Raw genomic sequence first — 15,403 nt, forward strand, 5'->3', positions numbered from 1 at the left:
TGTCCTGTTCTGTATGCAAATGTCATCAACCAATCACTATTTCTTTTATATTTTATTATCTGAAATATGAAAAATATCATTTGTTTTCCTCATTGTCCTGTGAAAAAATCGTGTTATTCCTCCCTGACTATGTGTAATTACCATTGTTTCAATACTTTATGGTTCAGTCTAGTTGGTAATTATTGTCAAATTTGTAAAAATTGAAATATCGTTTAATTCAAACAATAAAAAAAAAGTGAGTACGGAACATCATCAACTCTCTCGTTATTTTACTTGTCACTGCATTGTGCATAATTATAACTGTTTTGTGAAAAATAAGCGAAAAACTTTAAAATGTCAACTTTCTCATGTTTCTTATTTTACATCCGATTTTGATGAAATTTTCAGCATTATGCTTGCTTGATGTTTCTCTATTGATTCAAATAAACATTTTTTCTGGGGTGGACTTGACCTTTTAAAGATGAATCCACTCAATATCCCATTAGGCATGTTAGGAGATAGAACATCTCTATGTAAATTTCGATGTGGTAACCATAATATGTCAGTCGCTAAATGTTGTTATTCATCTGCTCAACCTCTTGTAATAAGTTTAATGTGTAACCTTAATGTTCAGGGTTAATGAATGTCATGTTTTAGTCCGGGGTTTTAGTATATGTCCCTTTTCCAATAATGAGCGTAAGAAGTAATTTTAACAATTATTATCAATAATTAAGTTTTATCAGCTATTCAATGTTAAATCTAATCTTTCCAAATATTGTAAAGTCATCTTGTCGAAATTAAAGTAATTTGGTTATCTTTCCATTTGTTAATGCACTACCAATTTTCAAATCGGTATTTGGTATTATAGTGTACATAGGCTGCGTTTATGCGACCTCAAGCCAGAATCATGATTTGAATCATGATTTGAATCATGATTCAAAACACAAACATGAATCACGATATCACAGAATCAGCGTTTAGACGACCTTCATTCCAAAGCTGTTTCTCCTCAGATTCGGGCCAATCCAGTGCGCATCACTAGTGCGCAGTTTGACAGAGGAAGTTTTTCGCACGTGTTTCGGCTCTCGAAAAATATTTTGCTTCCAGAATTCAACCTAAGTTTACTTCTATCATATAGGGTCCATATGCTTCTATTCATCTTGTTAGTTAATCCAAAATGGCGTTCGGAAGTGAATTTCAGCGTAGATCCAATTTAATATTGACACTCTATACTCAACAACAACTGAGATCATTGTCTGTCCAGTTAATTCATTTACTAGAACTTGAAGTTGAAGACATGACCAAAAAATGAAAAGTAGTGGACGATGCGAAGACCAACACAGAATTTGAACATGACAAGAAATGCATGCAGAGTAATCATGTACATACAATGAGCACATAGAGAGCCTTGAGCTTGGCAAGAGTCAAACCGAAAGCCGTAGCCCGACACAGTGAGGCAGTGGCGTAACAGGCGGGGGGGCAGGGGGGGCAAGCTGCCCCCCCTGGCGGAGCTCACCGGGAAAATAAAAAATAAAACGGGAAAAAGAAAAAAAAGGGGGGGAAGAAAGGGAAAGGGAAAGGAAAGAAAAAAGGGGGGAAGGGAAAGGAAAAGGGAAAAGAAAACTAAGAAAAAACATGAAAAAGGGAAAACGGAAAGATAACGGGAAAAGGAAGGAAAAAGAACAAGTGACAAAGAACAATTCGCCCCGATATACAAATACATTAGCATGATTAGTAAGACAGGGAAATAAATTAAAGATGACAAAAAGGCAAACAAAAGCGGGAAATAAAGGCAGAATGGAATTAGCCAAAATCTAAATTGGAAAATAAAGAATAGGGACAAGATAACATACACTACCGGGCTGCCGAGGATTGAGATAACGAGCGGGAAGAAAAATGGATGGTATATAGCATAATGTCGTCTGAAAGTCTATCATAAACTTGCTAAATCTCCAAAGGCTCTGTCCAAGAGTCAAGACCCCGTGCAGTGGGGGCTCTTCATCTGTAATCTTCAATGAGTTCTATAACGGGCCCCTATATGGACCCTTCCTGCTTTAAGCTTTACGGTGAAGCACTGGCGTATCGGGGGGTGGTTCCACAGCCAAGGGGAAATAAAAGAAAATAAAGGAGGCAGCGAAATGAGATGAATGAAAAAAAATATATGACATGATATTTGCTATAATGACATGAATGATGTAAAAATCTATCACATAATTAGAATTTAATTTTAACAGGCCTTTTTTTTCTGGCTCGCTTCGCTCGCTGGCGACTTTTTACAAATTTTCCCACATTTGCTATGGTGTGCCCCTCACAATATTTGGATGATTACGATACACAAATGCATTGAATTTATGTGTTGTGTTAAAGCTATATAAATATACACGCAATTTGATTAAAATAAGTGGCCATCTGTAAGGTTTAAAATGGCTTTGATATCAAGAGGTTCCGGGCTCTGCCCTGGACCCCACCCATAAAGCACTGTTATATGGATGAGTTTGGACCATGGCCCCCAAAAGTTCTACAACCAAACAAACAAAATAATGAAAGAAAGGAAAGTGTATTATATTTTTCTGAATATCACGTTAAAATCTATCTTCATGTTAGATTCTCATGAAAAGGTGATTTTTTTTATCTCGCTCGCTTCGCTCGCTCGGGACCTATATTAAGCCACTTCTTGCCAAAAGCGCCATACTCGGCCCCCTCAAGCATATAGAGCTTCGCCCTGATGCTCACAATCATAAGTTCACAACAAAAATCCTGTTCACCGTGGCGTACAAAAAAAAGAGAGAAAAAGAGGAAAGAGAGGAGGGGGAATATGATATCATCTTTTTAACATTATGTTAAAATCTATCACAAAATTGGATTTTTTGCAATAAAGATGTCAAAAAATTTTGCTCGCTCACTTCGCTCGCTCGCTTATATATATATATATATATACATTTGCCCGATACGCCATATCGCCCCCTCAAAATTTTTGCCTTATGACGCCATTGCCTGTTCATTGATATGACCGGGAAATTTTTGGCTCTTGCCCCCCCCTGGCCACCGACTCCTGTTACGCCGCTGCAGTGAGGTCATATAATCATGATTCAAATCACGATATCGTTTATTCGAACATTTTCGTACGTGATTCTGCAGAAACGTCTTTCCAAACGCCCCTTTTTTCGTGTTTCATGTTTGTGATTCTAATCATGATTATATTCAATTTCGACTAAACGCAATCGTGATTCTGCAGAATCATGATTTGAATCATGATTCGAATCATGATTATAGGGTAAAAAAGTGGCGGATAAACGCACCCCAAGTTAATACTTTTATAACATGTTACCAGGCATATGTTTTATTTTTCATTGGTTTTTGTCGTTATATGTTTGTTGTATAAAAAATAGCCTTTGATAGTATTTTTAAGCTTAAAAAAACTGTTGTTGTGGTTACTCAATTGTATTTCTTCCATGCCCCTCAAAGGACCGTTTATAAGAAATACAGGTGTTCAAACCCCCTTGATTTGTTGATACCGAAACCCCTCCCTAAGAATTCAACCCCTAAACATATTTAAGACCCTTTTTTTTCTGCTTGTCAAATTTGTGTTGGGTACGAGACGACCTAAAATTTATGGCGAAGACCATTTCTTTCAGCTTGACCCCCTTCCCCCTTAAAAAAAATCGTGCGTAAGCCACTGTAGAGCGTATGAAACACGTATGCAAACATTGCACAACGAATGCATAACGTTTTCCAACGGATCATGGCAAGATTCTTTTCTGTTTTACATCCTCTCTTCATCCGTAAGTGCCGTATCAAGCATTAAAGCCACGCTCAAACAGTTGTGCTACTACGCTAAAACGAAGTCGTTCAGACTAATTCGGTTTCTTTTTGTGGCGGAACCGTCAACATAGAACCAGCAAACTCTATTATCAAAGGAATGGGGACATGCAAAACAGTGAAGAGGGTCTTAGTGGCAACTTTGTCAACAACATGTTCATTAAGAATACTCTATCTGAATGAGTCTACATCGATCATATGGAATCTTAAACAAATCTTTATTGCAAAAATACAAAAACATTAATGTTAATTTTCCGTCCCACGTACTAATTTCCTTTTAATTCATTGATTTGTTTAGTTTTCACAGTATTACAGGAATATACTCGAGTAGAGAACTTGAGCAAGGCATAACCTCATGGCGGGGGATCTTTTACCAAGGTTAATAATACACTTTTCTCATCTAGAGCATTTTGCTCTTGAAATATTTGGACTAGGCAAAGACATTGTTTAGGTATGCAACCGAAGAAGCATTAAACAGTTTTCATTTTCTTTATTACGTTCAGCAAATTAGATACAGGGATTTGCCGTAGCTTATGACTTCTGTCAGTGCATATCACTAACATAACTCTTCATGAAACGCTTTACAACCAAACTAACTCAGATAAGAAAGCGTTTGGCAGGTCCCACATAACATTCTGTGCGTGAGAGGTTAAGGTTATATTTTACGACAGTTCTTGGCCGGGCAACATTTCCTTTGCCCGCCAAAATATTTAGCCTGATTGGGACGAGGGGGGGGGGGGGGGGGTAAAAACTGCTTGCCACATCCCTTGTAATAATTATAATATCAATCCACAGTTAATTATCTTTATCTATATATATTTAGATATGCATACACTTTGCCTTTAAAACATCGACGTGGGATACTTCAAGTGATTCTACTGTCATTCTTTCATCGAAGCTTTTTTTGGAACATCACATAACTTGATATATCAATGTTATTCCAATCACGTGATCATCTCCGTCCTTCTCATACAAATTTTCCTCATGAGCTATTTTGGTGAGAGCGCCATCTTTTGTTAATTGGATGAGACCAGGTCTGAGCTTCATATCGCCCGTTTCTCCTTCGAATATGTACTTCCGAGTTGTGATGATGATGTATCCTCCTGCAGTAGATTTATGAGAAAAAAAATACAAAAAAGAGAAAGGATTGGAAAGATATTACAAAAATTGAAGTAAATCCGAAATATTCTTAAAGCTGATGAAAATTTTTTAACATATGAAATAATCTATGACATCATATGCATTTTGTGCCGCTTAGTCAGTATTGCGATAAACCTAGAACAACGACAACAACAACAACAACAAACGACACAAACAATGTGCAGTCATTCTGATCTAAAGGAAATGAAGTTGCACTTGACTTCCTTGAAATGTTATCACATGCAACTCTTTCTGTAATGTTGCTGGCCTACAATAATTATATGACTAGTTATTTGTAAACGACGAAAACTATTATACTCTAAGGAGAAAGAAAGGTTCTGAATAGAACATGGCATGGGCCCTTATGATAGGATGAACTCACCAAATTAGTATAGGGCTTTGCAACATGTAGAAGATACATATGTAGAAAATAATAATGATTGTTCATTGTAGAAAAACGGACCTATACGGACGGTTTGAAGCCCTCTTCTGCTTCTTTGAAGAAAAAAAAATGAAATACCAATAGAGATATATATTAATAACTCTCTATGGAAATACCCGACAAAGAAAGGTTCTATATTATTTCCAAGCGTGTCGAAAGTGGGCGCTCTTTTGAATACACTCTGAAAATACAGGTTACAAGGGCCTAACTACAACTGGCAGGCCAAAGATATTCATTCGAGCCAACCCATAGCTCAATTTTTAAATTTGATATTGCTGATTGACAAAAATGAATGAATATGATTGACAATCTAACACTGATTCTAGGGAGTGTACCTACTGAACTTCCCTTTTCCAAATTGGAAAGATATATCACTACTTTGGAACTATTTTTTTTACTGGCTGAAGAATTAGGGCCTTTTTACTCTCTCAAGTGATGAATTTGATCCTGTCAGGTGTAGTCTTCATAAATGCTGATTTATTTTTTAAATGAGCCGGTCGAGGTACCCTTTTCAGATATGGAATGTCAGACATATATCCTGTCCACTGGTAGTAAACATTCAACCCTCGAATTTCCTAATTGTTTAATGATTTGTTTTAAAGTGCCATTTAGCACACGAGTCTATGGGAAATGAATTAGGCATGTCATGAAACCTACATTAATTGAGGATGGCGATGGCACACAAAAGACTTTGATATTCACATATCATTATGTTGAGACTGACAGCCAACAATACGGGGACAGCGGGCCGATTATTCCTTGTGGATGTTCAAGTAAACACTTTTCACAGGGGCCGCGGAATGGTTTTCAAAGTGGGGGAAGGGGCTGACCATGCAACAAAAAAATCACAATCAACTAGTCATTTTTACGTTTTTGTACACGGTTTTGGAAAAAAAAAGTGGGGGAGGGGGGCTGAAGCCCCCCCCCCCGCCCCCGGCCCCTGTTCAAATCCATGTTGGACTATCTAATTACTACAACGGAATTATCAGTGGACCATATCGGATAATAAATCAGTTACATACCGCAACAATATATTAAGAAAACCGAGAAATATTACAGAGAGAACAAAACATAGCGATGATTATTCATTCATTCGCTGCCAGGGGGCATCTCAACATTGGAAGGGGGCGCTGTTTATTGTAGATATTGCAATGGAAAGGTAACTACCTTATATTCAAATAAGATGTACTCACCTTTTCTTACAAGACGTATCATCTCAGGTAAACATTTCTCATTCAGATGCATAGGGAGGAAGCTTCCAGTGCTCATGGCAACATCGAAATAACCTGAAAGATTGGTTTGAAAAAAAAAAATCTAATTATGATGATGTAATAAACAATATCAGATGTTGAACAGTGCACTACTAGTACTTACATGTCATATTTATTTATCTATTTATTTATTTACTTATTTATATATTTATCTATTTATTTTATTTCATTCATTTATGTATTCATCATTTGTGGGGAGGGGTGCCCCAGCCTACCCATCTGAACGCAAGTAGTCACTTATCGTCTTGCTGTGAGATGGCTATTCATTTTCAAATGGAAGTCTTTCAAAAATACTCCCGTGTTTTGTTAGGCATTCGAACTCGATGTAAATGAAAACTAATAATGAGACAACAGTTCAATTTCTGAAGTTACATAGGAACTTTACCTCTCAGCTAATCACAATTAATGACAGCTGACATAAAACTCTCGCCTGAAGTCCAATAAACTGATGTATTATAACTTTACCATCATCAAAATCCAAAGGAGTGTTTGGTCCAAAGTTCGCATGAAAGGCACATCTGTATGATCCCTTATTTGCTAGAACATCAAGGGATGTTTTTGACAGGTCTACTCCAACAATCTCTGTGTATCCCAGTTTGTGTAACTAAAAATACAATATATCGATAACGAGTTAAAGGGATGGTCCGGGCTAAAAACATTTAAATCTAAATAAATAGAGCAAAATTCACTGAGCAAAATGCTGAAAATTTTATCAAAATCGGACAACAAATAACGAAGTTATTGAATAAATATATATATATATATATATATATATATATATATATATATATATATATGCACATCATCATGAATATTCATTAAGTGGGCTGATGATGTCATATCCCCACTTTGCTTTTTCTTATGTTATTACATGAACTCATAATTGATTCACTTGTTCATACATGTGTAAATGATGTGTCTCCATTATGATTATATAAGTTGCGGCAATAACTAACTCAAGCAGTTAATTAGTTGTCAATCGAATTGTTTTAGTTCTTGGTATAAAATTTTTGAATAAACCAAATTTCACATAATAAATACAAAAGAACAAGTGGGAATATGACATCATCAGCCCACCTAATAAATATTCATGAAGACATGCCTAGAACTGTCTTACCGGAAACATGCAAATCTTTCAAATTCAATAACTTTGTTATCCGATTTTGATCAAAATTTCAGCATTTTGCTCTGTGAATTTTACTCTATTTATTGAGACATAAATATATCCCGCCTGGACCATCCATTTAAGTATGAAGCATAATCATTTTAAACACGTATTCTTTATAAAAAATTAATCAATCTAATCACACATTCTTTCAACTGGTGAAAAAAAATGTTAGAGGACATGGTTTGCCTTACGTAACCGAACAAACACCAAATACCCCTTTCCGTGACCAACGTCAATAAATAATGTTTAATAGTGTATACTTTGGACCTTATACCCGATTATAATTGAAATGGTATCGAAATAAAGCACAATATGTGGGGGCGGGATGGGATGAGGATAATTGCTCGGGGCGTGTGTGTGGAAGACTCGTTTCTTGTATCATAAGGTTAGTTTCGGTCATGCTCGCTCATTTGGTTTACGTAGCAGACGATGCTAGCCTGCTAGTATATAGTATACTTACGCAGACCCTATTTTTTTTTATTTATTATTTTTTTTTTTTTAAACAAGTGCACACCTAGTTACCAATAATGCATATAGCATTTCCATTTATTTGAAAGCATGATAAAAGAGCATTGTAGATTAAATGCCTTGCTCACGGGCATAGATGCCGCGGCCGGGGATCGAACCCCGGACTTTTTATGTATAGCCAGGCGCCTTAGACCACTCGACCACGGCACCTCCACAATTGCAAATCAAAATCGATTCCGGACTCGATATTTGCTTCTTCAAACTGTAGCTATATTATAAATATCAGTAAGCAAAGCTTCATAGTACAAGAGCATTGTTACTTTCAACATTAAATGCGTTAATTAAGTTTGTTTGGACTGTATTATTGTTTCAAATGAAAAGGGTCTAGGAACGGAAACTATCATACATTAGTCACGTGACGTTGTACACAGAAATATGCCATGTTCTGCCTGCTCGATCTAAAAGTTTGGGACAAAAATGGGATGTAACCATTATACCAGTCATAAAGTATTATACATCAAACTGTAGGTAATCTATTTAGCATTGAGATGACAATCAATCTCGACCTTTTTTACCCTTAGGGATATTCCAGAGGGGAAACAAAGTTGCCAGTGTCTCGAAAATATGGGCGATTTCAGACCGTTAGCCATATCAAGAGTTGTGAACATGGACACTTCCAAAATGAACAGCAAGACGTAAATAGTGAATTAATTGTGATAATATTTACATCAAATTAATGGAATTGGATAACATTTTCACACTATTATCAATCTGGTGTGAGATTATTAATAGTTATAAAGATATACCCGGACTTCTGCAATATTACTTTCATAAAAATCACTGTTCCCTGTGTTGAAGCTGCAGTGTGTGTGGACTTTCGGACACTCAAATGCACGCGACTAACCATTATGCATATCACCCTACTATTCGGCTCGGCTCTGTCGAGTCTCAAGCAGTACACGTGGTTTGCTTTTTTGTTTTGTTTTCAATAATTTGTTGTTTTTCTCAGGCTGTCAATGAGGCCACAAAGTGGTGAAGCGATTTCGTATGGTTGGTTTCTTCACAAATCATTGTACCTTCTTCTGTCAGTATCGGAGTTTGATCTTAATATTATAATGTTTTACATTATATTGTTTTTCTCCCTGTTCCCCTTTTTATGTTATATGTTTTCTTTTAATTTGCTTTTACATTGTCATCATGCCAATCTATTGCAATTATTTTGAATCTTGATGATAAATAAAAACATGAATCAGGACTAGTGAAGTCGTGGAAAATGCGGTCAGAATTAGTTGGAAGTTATTTCGTGACAAAGAGCGAAGTGAAGGGGGAAAAAAAGCAATATTAAACTGTCAAAATGTTTCCTTTCTTCTTGAGGTAGGGGTATAGAAGGCTCAGCTCATGAAAATTTTGCTATAAGCTTAGATGGTTAACTCTATATTCAATATATTTGTTGCATGGAACGACAAACGGCAAATATTTCAAGAATAGGGAGGGAGCTGGTGGACAGGTGTACATTTTGTCTTACCAAGAAGGATCCGGAAAGGAACTTGTACCGTTACCCACCTCATCACCAAGTAGTCCTGTCCCGCACGCAACATCCAGCATCTTTGCATCCTTCCTCGGTTCTATCCTGGCGACTGTTCTTGAAGTGAAGTATGGTCCGGAATATTCCAAAGATAACACAAGCTGCAGTATAAGATGAGAAAGGTGAAAGAGATTGATTATATTATTTTTTTTTTTCTGATTCTAGATCCAAGTACATCTTCCTGTATATCGACACGATTATTTTGTTTCTTTTCCGGCAGCAACAAGCAGTTACGGAAGCAGGGACCCATGGATAGCCATTCCCTTTTACGCATCGCGTGGCGATAAAGTATAAAAATAATAATAATCACAGGCAACTTCGCCTAACGTTTTCCTTTGAGGTGTCGCACGTACTACCAAATTTTCGACGACCGGGTACCAATGTAAATGTCTGGTCCCACTAGCCTCCTGTCGAGGCCCTGTCGGCTGCTTTCCGAGCGAACATGGCTAAGCAAGAGAGAGAGAGAGCGAACATGGCTAAGCAAGAGAGAGAGCGCCAGGCCTAATTCGCTTCGCGAATTAGGAAATCCCTCGCTTCGCTCGGGAAGCAGCCGCCAGGGCCTCGACAAGAAGCCTTTGGGGATGGAAAAAAATATTTGGGGATTAAAATAAATTTGGGGATTTTTGAAGGTTTTAATGAAAAGCACGAAGATCCGTTATTTTTCAATAATATGATGCAAAATACATTAAAGAGATATATTACTCTCTATGCTAAAATACGATCTACAGCTAACGTTACAGTGTAGATCATCCGCAATTCAACCGATGAATTCATTACATTGAACTTCATGGGTTGTTCGATAAATGGTGGGCTTGCCAATCTACTTTGCATCGAATCCTAAAAAAAAAAAATCTGCTGTGTATGGTGTGAACAAATGAACACATAATTTTGGGCAATAACCATGATAAATGTCCTCACTTTTTCAGATATTATTGTGATTTTAAAAATTTTGGGATTTAGGGTCCAATTTGGGGATTTTTCGAGTGCCTTTTGGAGATTTTCTTCAGCTCGGACCTGGCAACACTGCCCACTGGCTGACGGACACAAAACATACTCATAACGGATACAACGGACAAGCAGAATTTCGGGGTGGCTCCGTTCGTTTTCATCAGTTCCAGACAATGGACATAATGGGCGAACAATGAAATCACAGAGGACGGATGCTCGATTGATATAGAGCGTATGAAACATGACTTTGTATGCACGGATACATATAACGTTTTCCAACGGATGGCAAGATTCTGTTCCGTTTTACATCTTAAAGGCGGAATTTATTATATCTTTATTTTTGCTTGTCACACTTTCCAGGTATATTCGGCACCCCGTTATAGTGCGTATCACTAAAAAAATTACACTTTGTAAAACGTCCTGGGAAGTAAAAAAAATATACGACACGGGGATAGTATTTTAACAAATATTTTCGGGCTTAGGTCTCATCTATCAAATTAAAGTAAAAATTTGGCTGAATGTTACACTTGATTGAGCACTGTCCATTTTTGTAAAGTTCGCAAAAATGCTAATTTTCACGTTGTGTCAAGGAAATAGGCGAAAACAAACTGACCGTGCTGTACATTTCTCATACATTTGCTTTGCGTTTTAACGAATTAAAATAAAACCGATACATTGAAACATTTCATAACAGCTTTGGCACCCAAATTAACATTTTAACCCCAGGTAGCACAACCTTTACCTTTTTTGTGCCAGCTAGATCTGAGGACATACCTTGATGTAAACAACAGTTTATTTCAGACATCTCCATCATTCTTTCACTAAGTTTTTATCATTAAAAGTGGAGCCATATTTCATATTCATTTAATATTTGTTTCTCCACACTTTTCCCAAGTTTGGCAATTATTAACAAAACGAAAATCAAGCCCAAGTCATGTCATGTGAATCACAGCTCCGTGTTAAGCAGATATCATCACGATGGTCTCAGTGTTTGGGGGGGGGGGGGCGCAATTGCGCTCTATGAAGTGTTTTGGGCGAGGTAATAAGTAAAGTAGTAAAATATAAATTCAAATCAATCGTCCTAGCTAAAGTCCATGTGTTCTTCATATTCTACGCCTACCCTTTTTCATATAACTTTTTTCCAAGTTTTGTGCAAATCATTTTTCACAAACTTTTCAAAAGTAAGTGGTGCTCACTCAAGCTGAAAGATATTTCGACAGTTATATCGTCATTTGCTTAAAGAGATATGTACTGATGTGTAAATGTGGAAAAACCTTCAGGATATTACAAATATACAAATTTACTTTTTGTATACGCACTGTATAGTCCGAATCTGCATGGGTCCGCGCCTGATAGATACCTCAACGACAAACATGACAAAGACACCTCTAAAACACTTTAAAAATGATGCATTCACTATCCGCATCACTCATAAAAGTCTGGGATATATAAGGGGCTGGGACAAAGTAAGCAATAAGAAAGTGACTGGTAACACCTTTCTAGAACAAATAATTTTTATGTACTTCTACTTTTCATCAGAGGTTTGGCTTATACCTCTCCGTTTCACCTAAATGTGACGTCATCCGTCTATGTATTTCTACAAGCGTTGGTAGAGGGGATGCATCCAGCAAGTCTATACCCTTCCATGTAAATCATGTAGGGGGGGGGGGGGCAGCGTTGAGATCAATAATGAGACTATTCCATTTGCCTATAGCAGACTTCAAAATTCCTCGTACTCTCTATCAAGTTATTCATTAGTGTAGAACAATCGAAGGGGGGGGGGGGGGGGAATAAAGTAAAGCATCATTTTTTCTTATTAAGATATGTCCCGTTCTTTCACTTCTTTCACCCCTTTTGCAATCATTCTTTTCTTTCTTCTTCTTCTTCTTTCTCTTCTTCACCTCCTTTTTCCATTTGCTTCTCCTCTTTTCATTTTCTTATGTTTTCTTTTCATGAAAAAAAACGGCAATATCCTGGCACTAAATATCGAAAGAGAACCTAAAGTCGAAGACTTCACATTGACTCGCTCGGTTGCCATCGAACATTCCACCTTGACTTTACGCACTCACACGTATTGCGAGGTTAGTATTAGTATACTAACTTTACGTAACTCAATATAAAGCATGGATAGATTAAGTAGGACTTATGGTTGTTTGGGCGTTCAATAGTTGATAGTAGTATGATAATAGCAACGTAATTTCACTTTGCCTTGTTATTCTTTCAAGTATTCGATGATTTGGTATAGATGTGAATAGTTTGCATAAGGTACACAATAACTTGAAAGTAAACACGAACAATATGTAAATTTATTATTATTTTACTTGGGCAATAAAAGTTAATATTCCAACGGTGTAAACCTTACATTTACCGTATATCTAAATCATCCGGTAAGGTCTGTGGTGGTATAGTGTAGGCCAGGGCCCCGTCTTACGAGGATTTACGATTGATTCAATCAACCACAACTATGGACAGCCATCAACGTCATCATCTAAATTGCAAATATGTTCAAAATATTTTCTAGATAATGCATTCATCGTTCTCTTGAAGATTCAGTGTGATTCTCTTTGTTTACTAAGGATATATTGTGCACATTTCCTGTAGAAAGAATTATTGTATGGATGGATTTCCATACAGTTGAGATTGATTGGATCAATCGTAACTCTTAAAGACGGGCCCATGCAGATGTGCTTGGAAAAAAGGAGGCAGCGTAGCTCAACAGTCGGTTAGAGCACATGTTTCGGATAAGATCGTAGATCTCAACGTGAGGGGTTTGAGTCCCGCTCATGCCGAAACGCGTCTAACAAAAAAGTCTGATGCTATTTAGCGTTGTGTGTTAGCGTGCCTCATCAATGTATTCAGTGCAGGTGTGAATACAGTTTGAAAACACTCCGTCCATCGGAAAGCGCAAATGTTGGTCCCGTGTATAGGAGAGGCACAACCTATGCACGTTAAAACCAATACACTATTCGTCAAAGAGTAGGGTGTTCACCCGATGTATTGCACCTGCCGGTCCCGGCAAAATCCAGGTCAATTACCCGATGCGTTTATGCCCAGGAGGGCCCTGCATCGTATGATCCAGATCCCTAATTGTGTGGAGTCGGTCGAATCGGCCGGAATCATGGGCCGATTGCACGAAAGGGTCTTTCCAAGGACCGTCTTTCGTGTCGCCCATCTTTTATGATGCGCTATAAGCGGGGTGTTTCTGCAATTTATGATAAACAAATAAAATTCGTAAGCTTGCTTTTAAATCAAATTTTATACAATTTCATGAGATATCACATCATTTTATAAACAAATATTTTGTTTATTTTAACGGACAAATAAAATATATTTGCAGATAATTTATTTGAAATGCGTTTCACATGGCGTATCATAAAAGATGGGCGACACGAAAGACGGTCCTTGGAAAGACCCTTTCGTGCAATCGGCCCCTGATCACCTAACACTAACCAAATGGTATATTTATACTAATCTGTACCCTACGAAAGTCAAATTTCACCATGAAGAATTGCTTGGCAAATTCCTCGTAAGGAGAAGACCTCCACGCATTTATTCTACCTCTAGCTATGGTACTACGTGAGCTATGAGCTGAGCTTACCATTGTCGGTGTTTCCATTGATCCTGTTCATTGACCGTGTAGTATACTGGCATATTGTCACCATTTTAGGAAAGTTATATACAGTGGTTGTACACTTACCTCGTCATAATATCCTGCAAACTCGTCATATACATCTTCTACTTCTCGATGATTTTTTAGTGTGTGTAATGCTCGCACTTTGTCTACCTTTTTGCCCACATCTCTTTCATCTACATAGCTACGTGATGTACCATCATGTTCCGCTGCCATCTGCACATCACATCACCAGGTCGGGTCGAGTCACACACCTCTAGCAACATCGAATTTCGATCGAGCATACTTCAGTGTTTTCTTTATCAAGGAACTCCTTTGTCGAATGACATTACTTGTGTGTACAGCGGTGGAACGGGGTTGATAGTAGGCAAATATTGCGTGCTCACTTAAGCTGAACCCCTACAGGGCTCAGACCCTCATTGACTCACGTGTTAAATCATAGCTCATCAAAAAATCATCAAAAATCAATCCCACGATAGATTTTGTTTTAATTCACTGACATTAGTCACAATTAACAGTACATTAAAGGAGAATGAAACCCTTGAAACCAGCTGAATCCATATCAAAGAGTAAAATCAAAGAAACATGTTGAAAGTTTGAGGAAGATTGAATGAATAATAAGAAAGTTATGAGCTTTTGAATATTGAGATCACTAATGCCATGTAGTTCCTCCCATTGGCAATGCGACAAAGATCTGTGATGTCACACACGTACAACTGAACTCCCTCATTACTTTAGTACTTATTTCACTTATATATCACAAGGTGAGGTGTTCTCTTTATGAGAGGACAAGTACAGATGTTTCACAACATTATATCATTGATGAATCGTTTGTCATACCATTAGAATGAGCAAAAAGAGATGTTTTGGGGTATATTTTCAGTGTCCAAAAGGGGAGAGTTGTTCATCTGTGACATCATAGATCTTGGTCGCATTGCCAATGGGAGGATCT

The 15,403-nt window shown here is 37.4% G+C and overlaps 1 protein-coding gene across 1 annotated transcript; it reads right to left on the reverse strand.

The window, feature by feature from the left end:
* Positions 1–3,997: 3,997 nt before the first annotated feature.
* LOC129276811 (uncharacterized) lies at positions 3,998–15,131 on the reverse strand. The gene is made up of 5 exons (XM_054913214.2): positions 14,518–15,131; positions 9,851–9,973; positions 7,117–7,255; positions 6,574–6,666; positions 3,998–4,901 (listed from the first exon to the last, which is right to left on the reverse strand). Exons 1-5 carry the CDS (start codon positions 14,665–14,667, stop codon positions 4,711–4,713), a joined length of 696 nt encoding a protein of 231 aa, XP_054769189.2. The 5' UTR covers positions 14,668–15,131; the 3' UTR covers positions 3,998–4,710.
* Between the last annotated feature and the right edge of the window lie 272 nt (positions 15,132–15,403).

Source organism: Lytechinus pictus, chromosome 14 (assembly GCF_037042905.1).
Source record: "Lytechinus pictus isolate F3 Inbred chromosome 14, Lp3.0, whole genome shotgun sequence".
NCBI classification, from domain to species: Eukaryota; Metazoa; Echinodermata; class Echinoidea; order Temnopleuroida; family Toxopneustidae; genus Lytechinus; species Lytechinus pictus.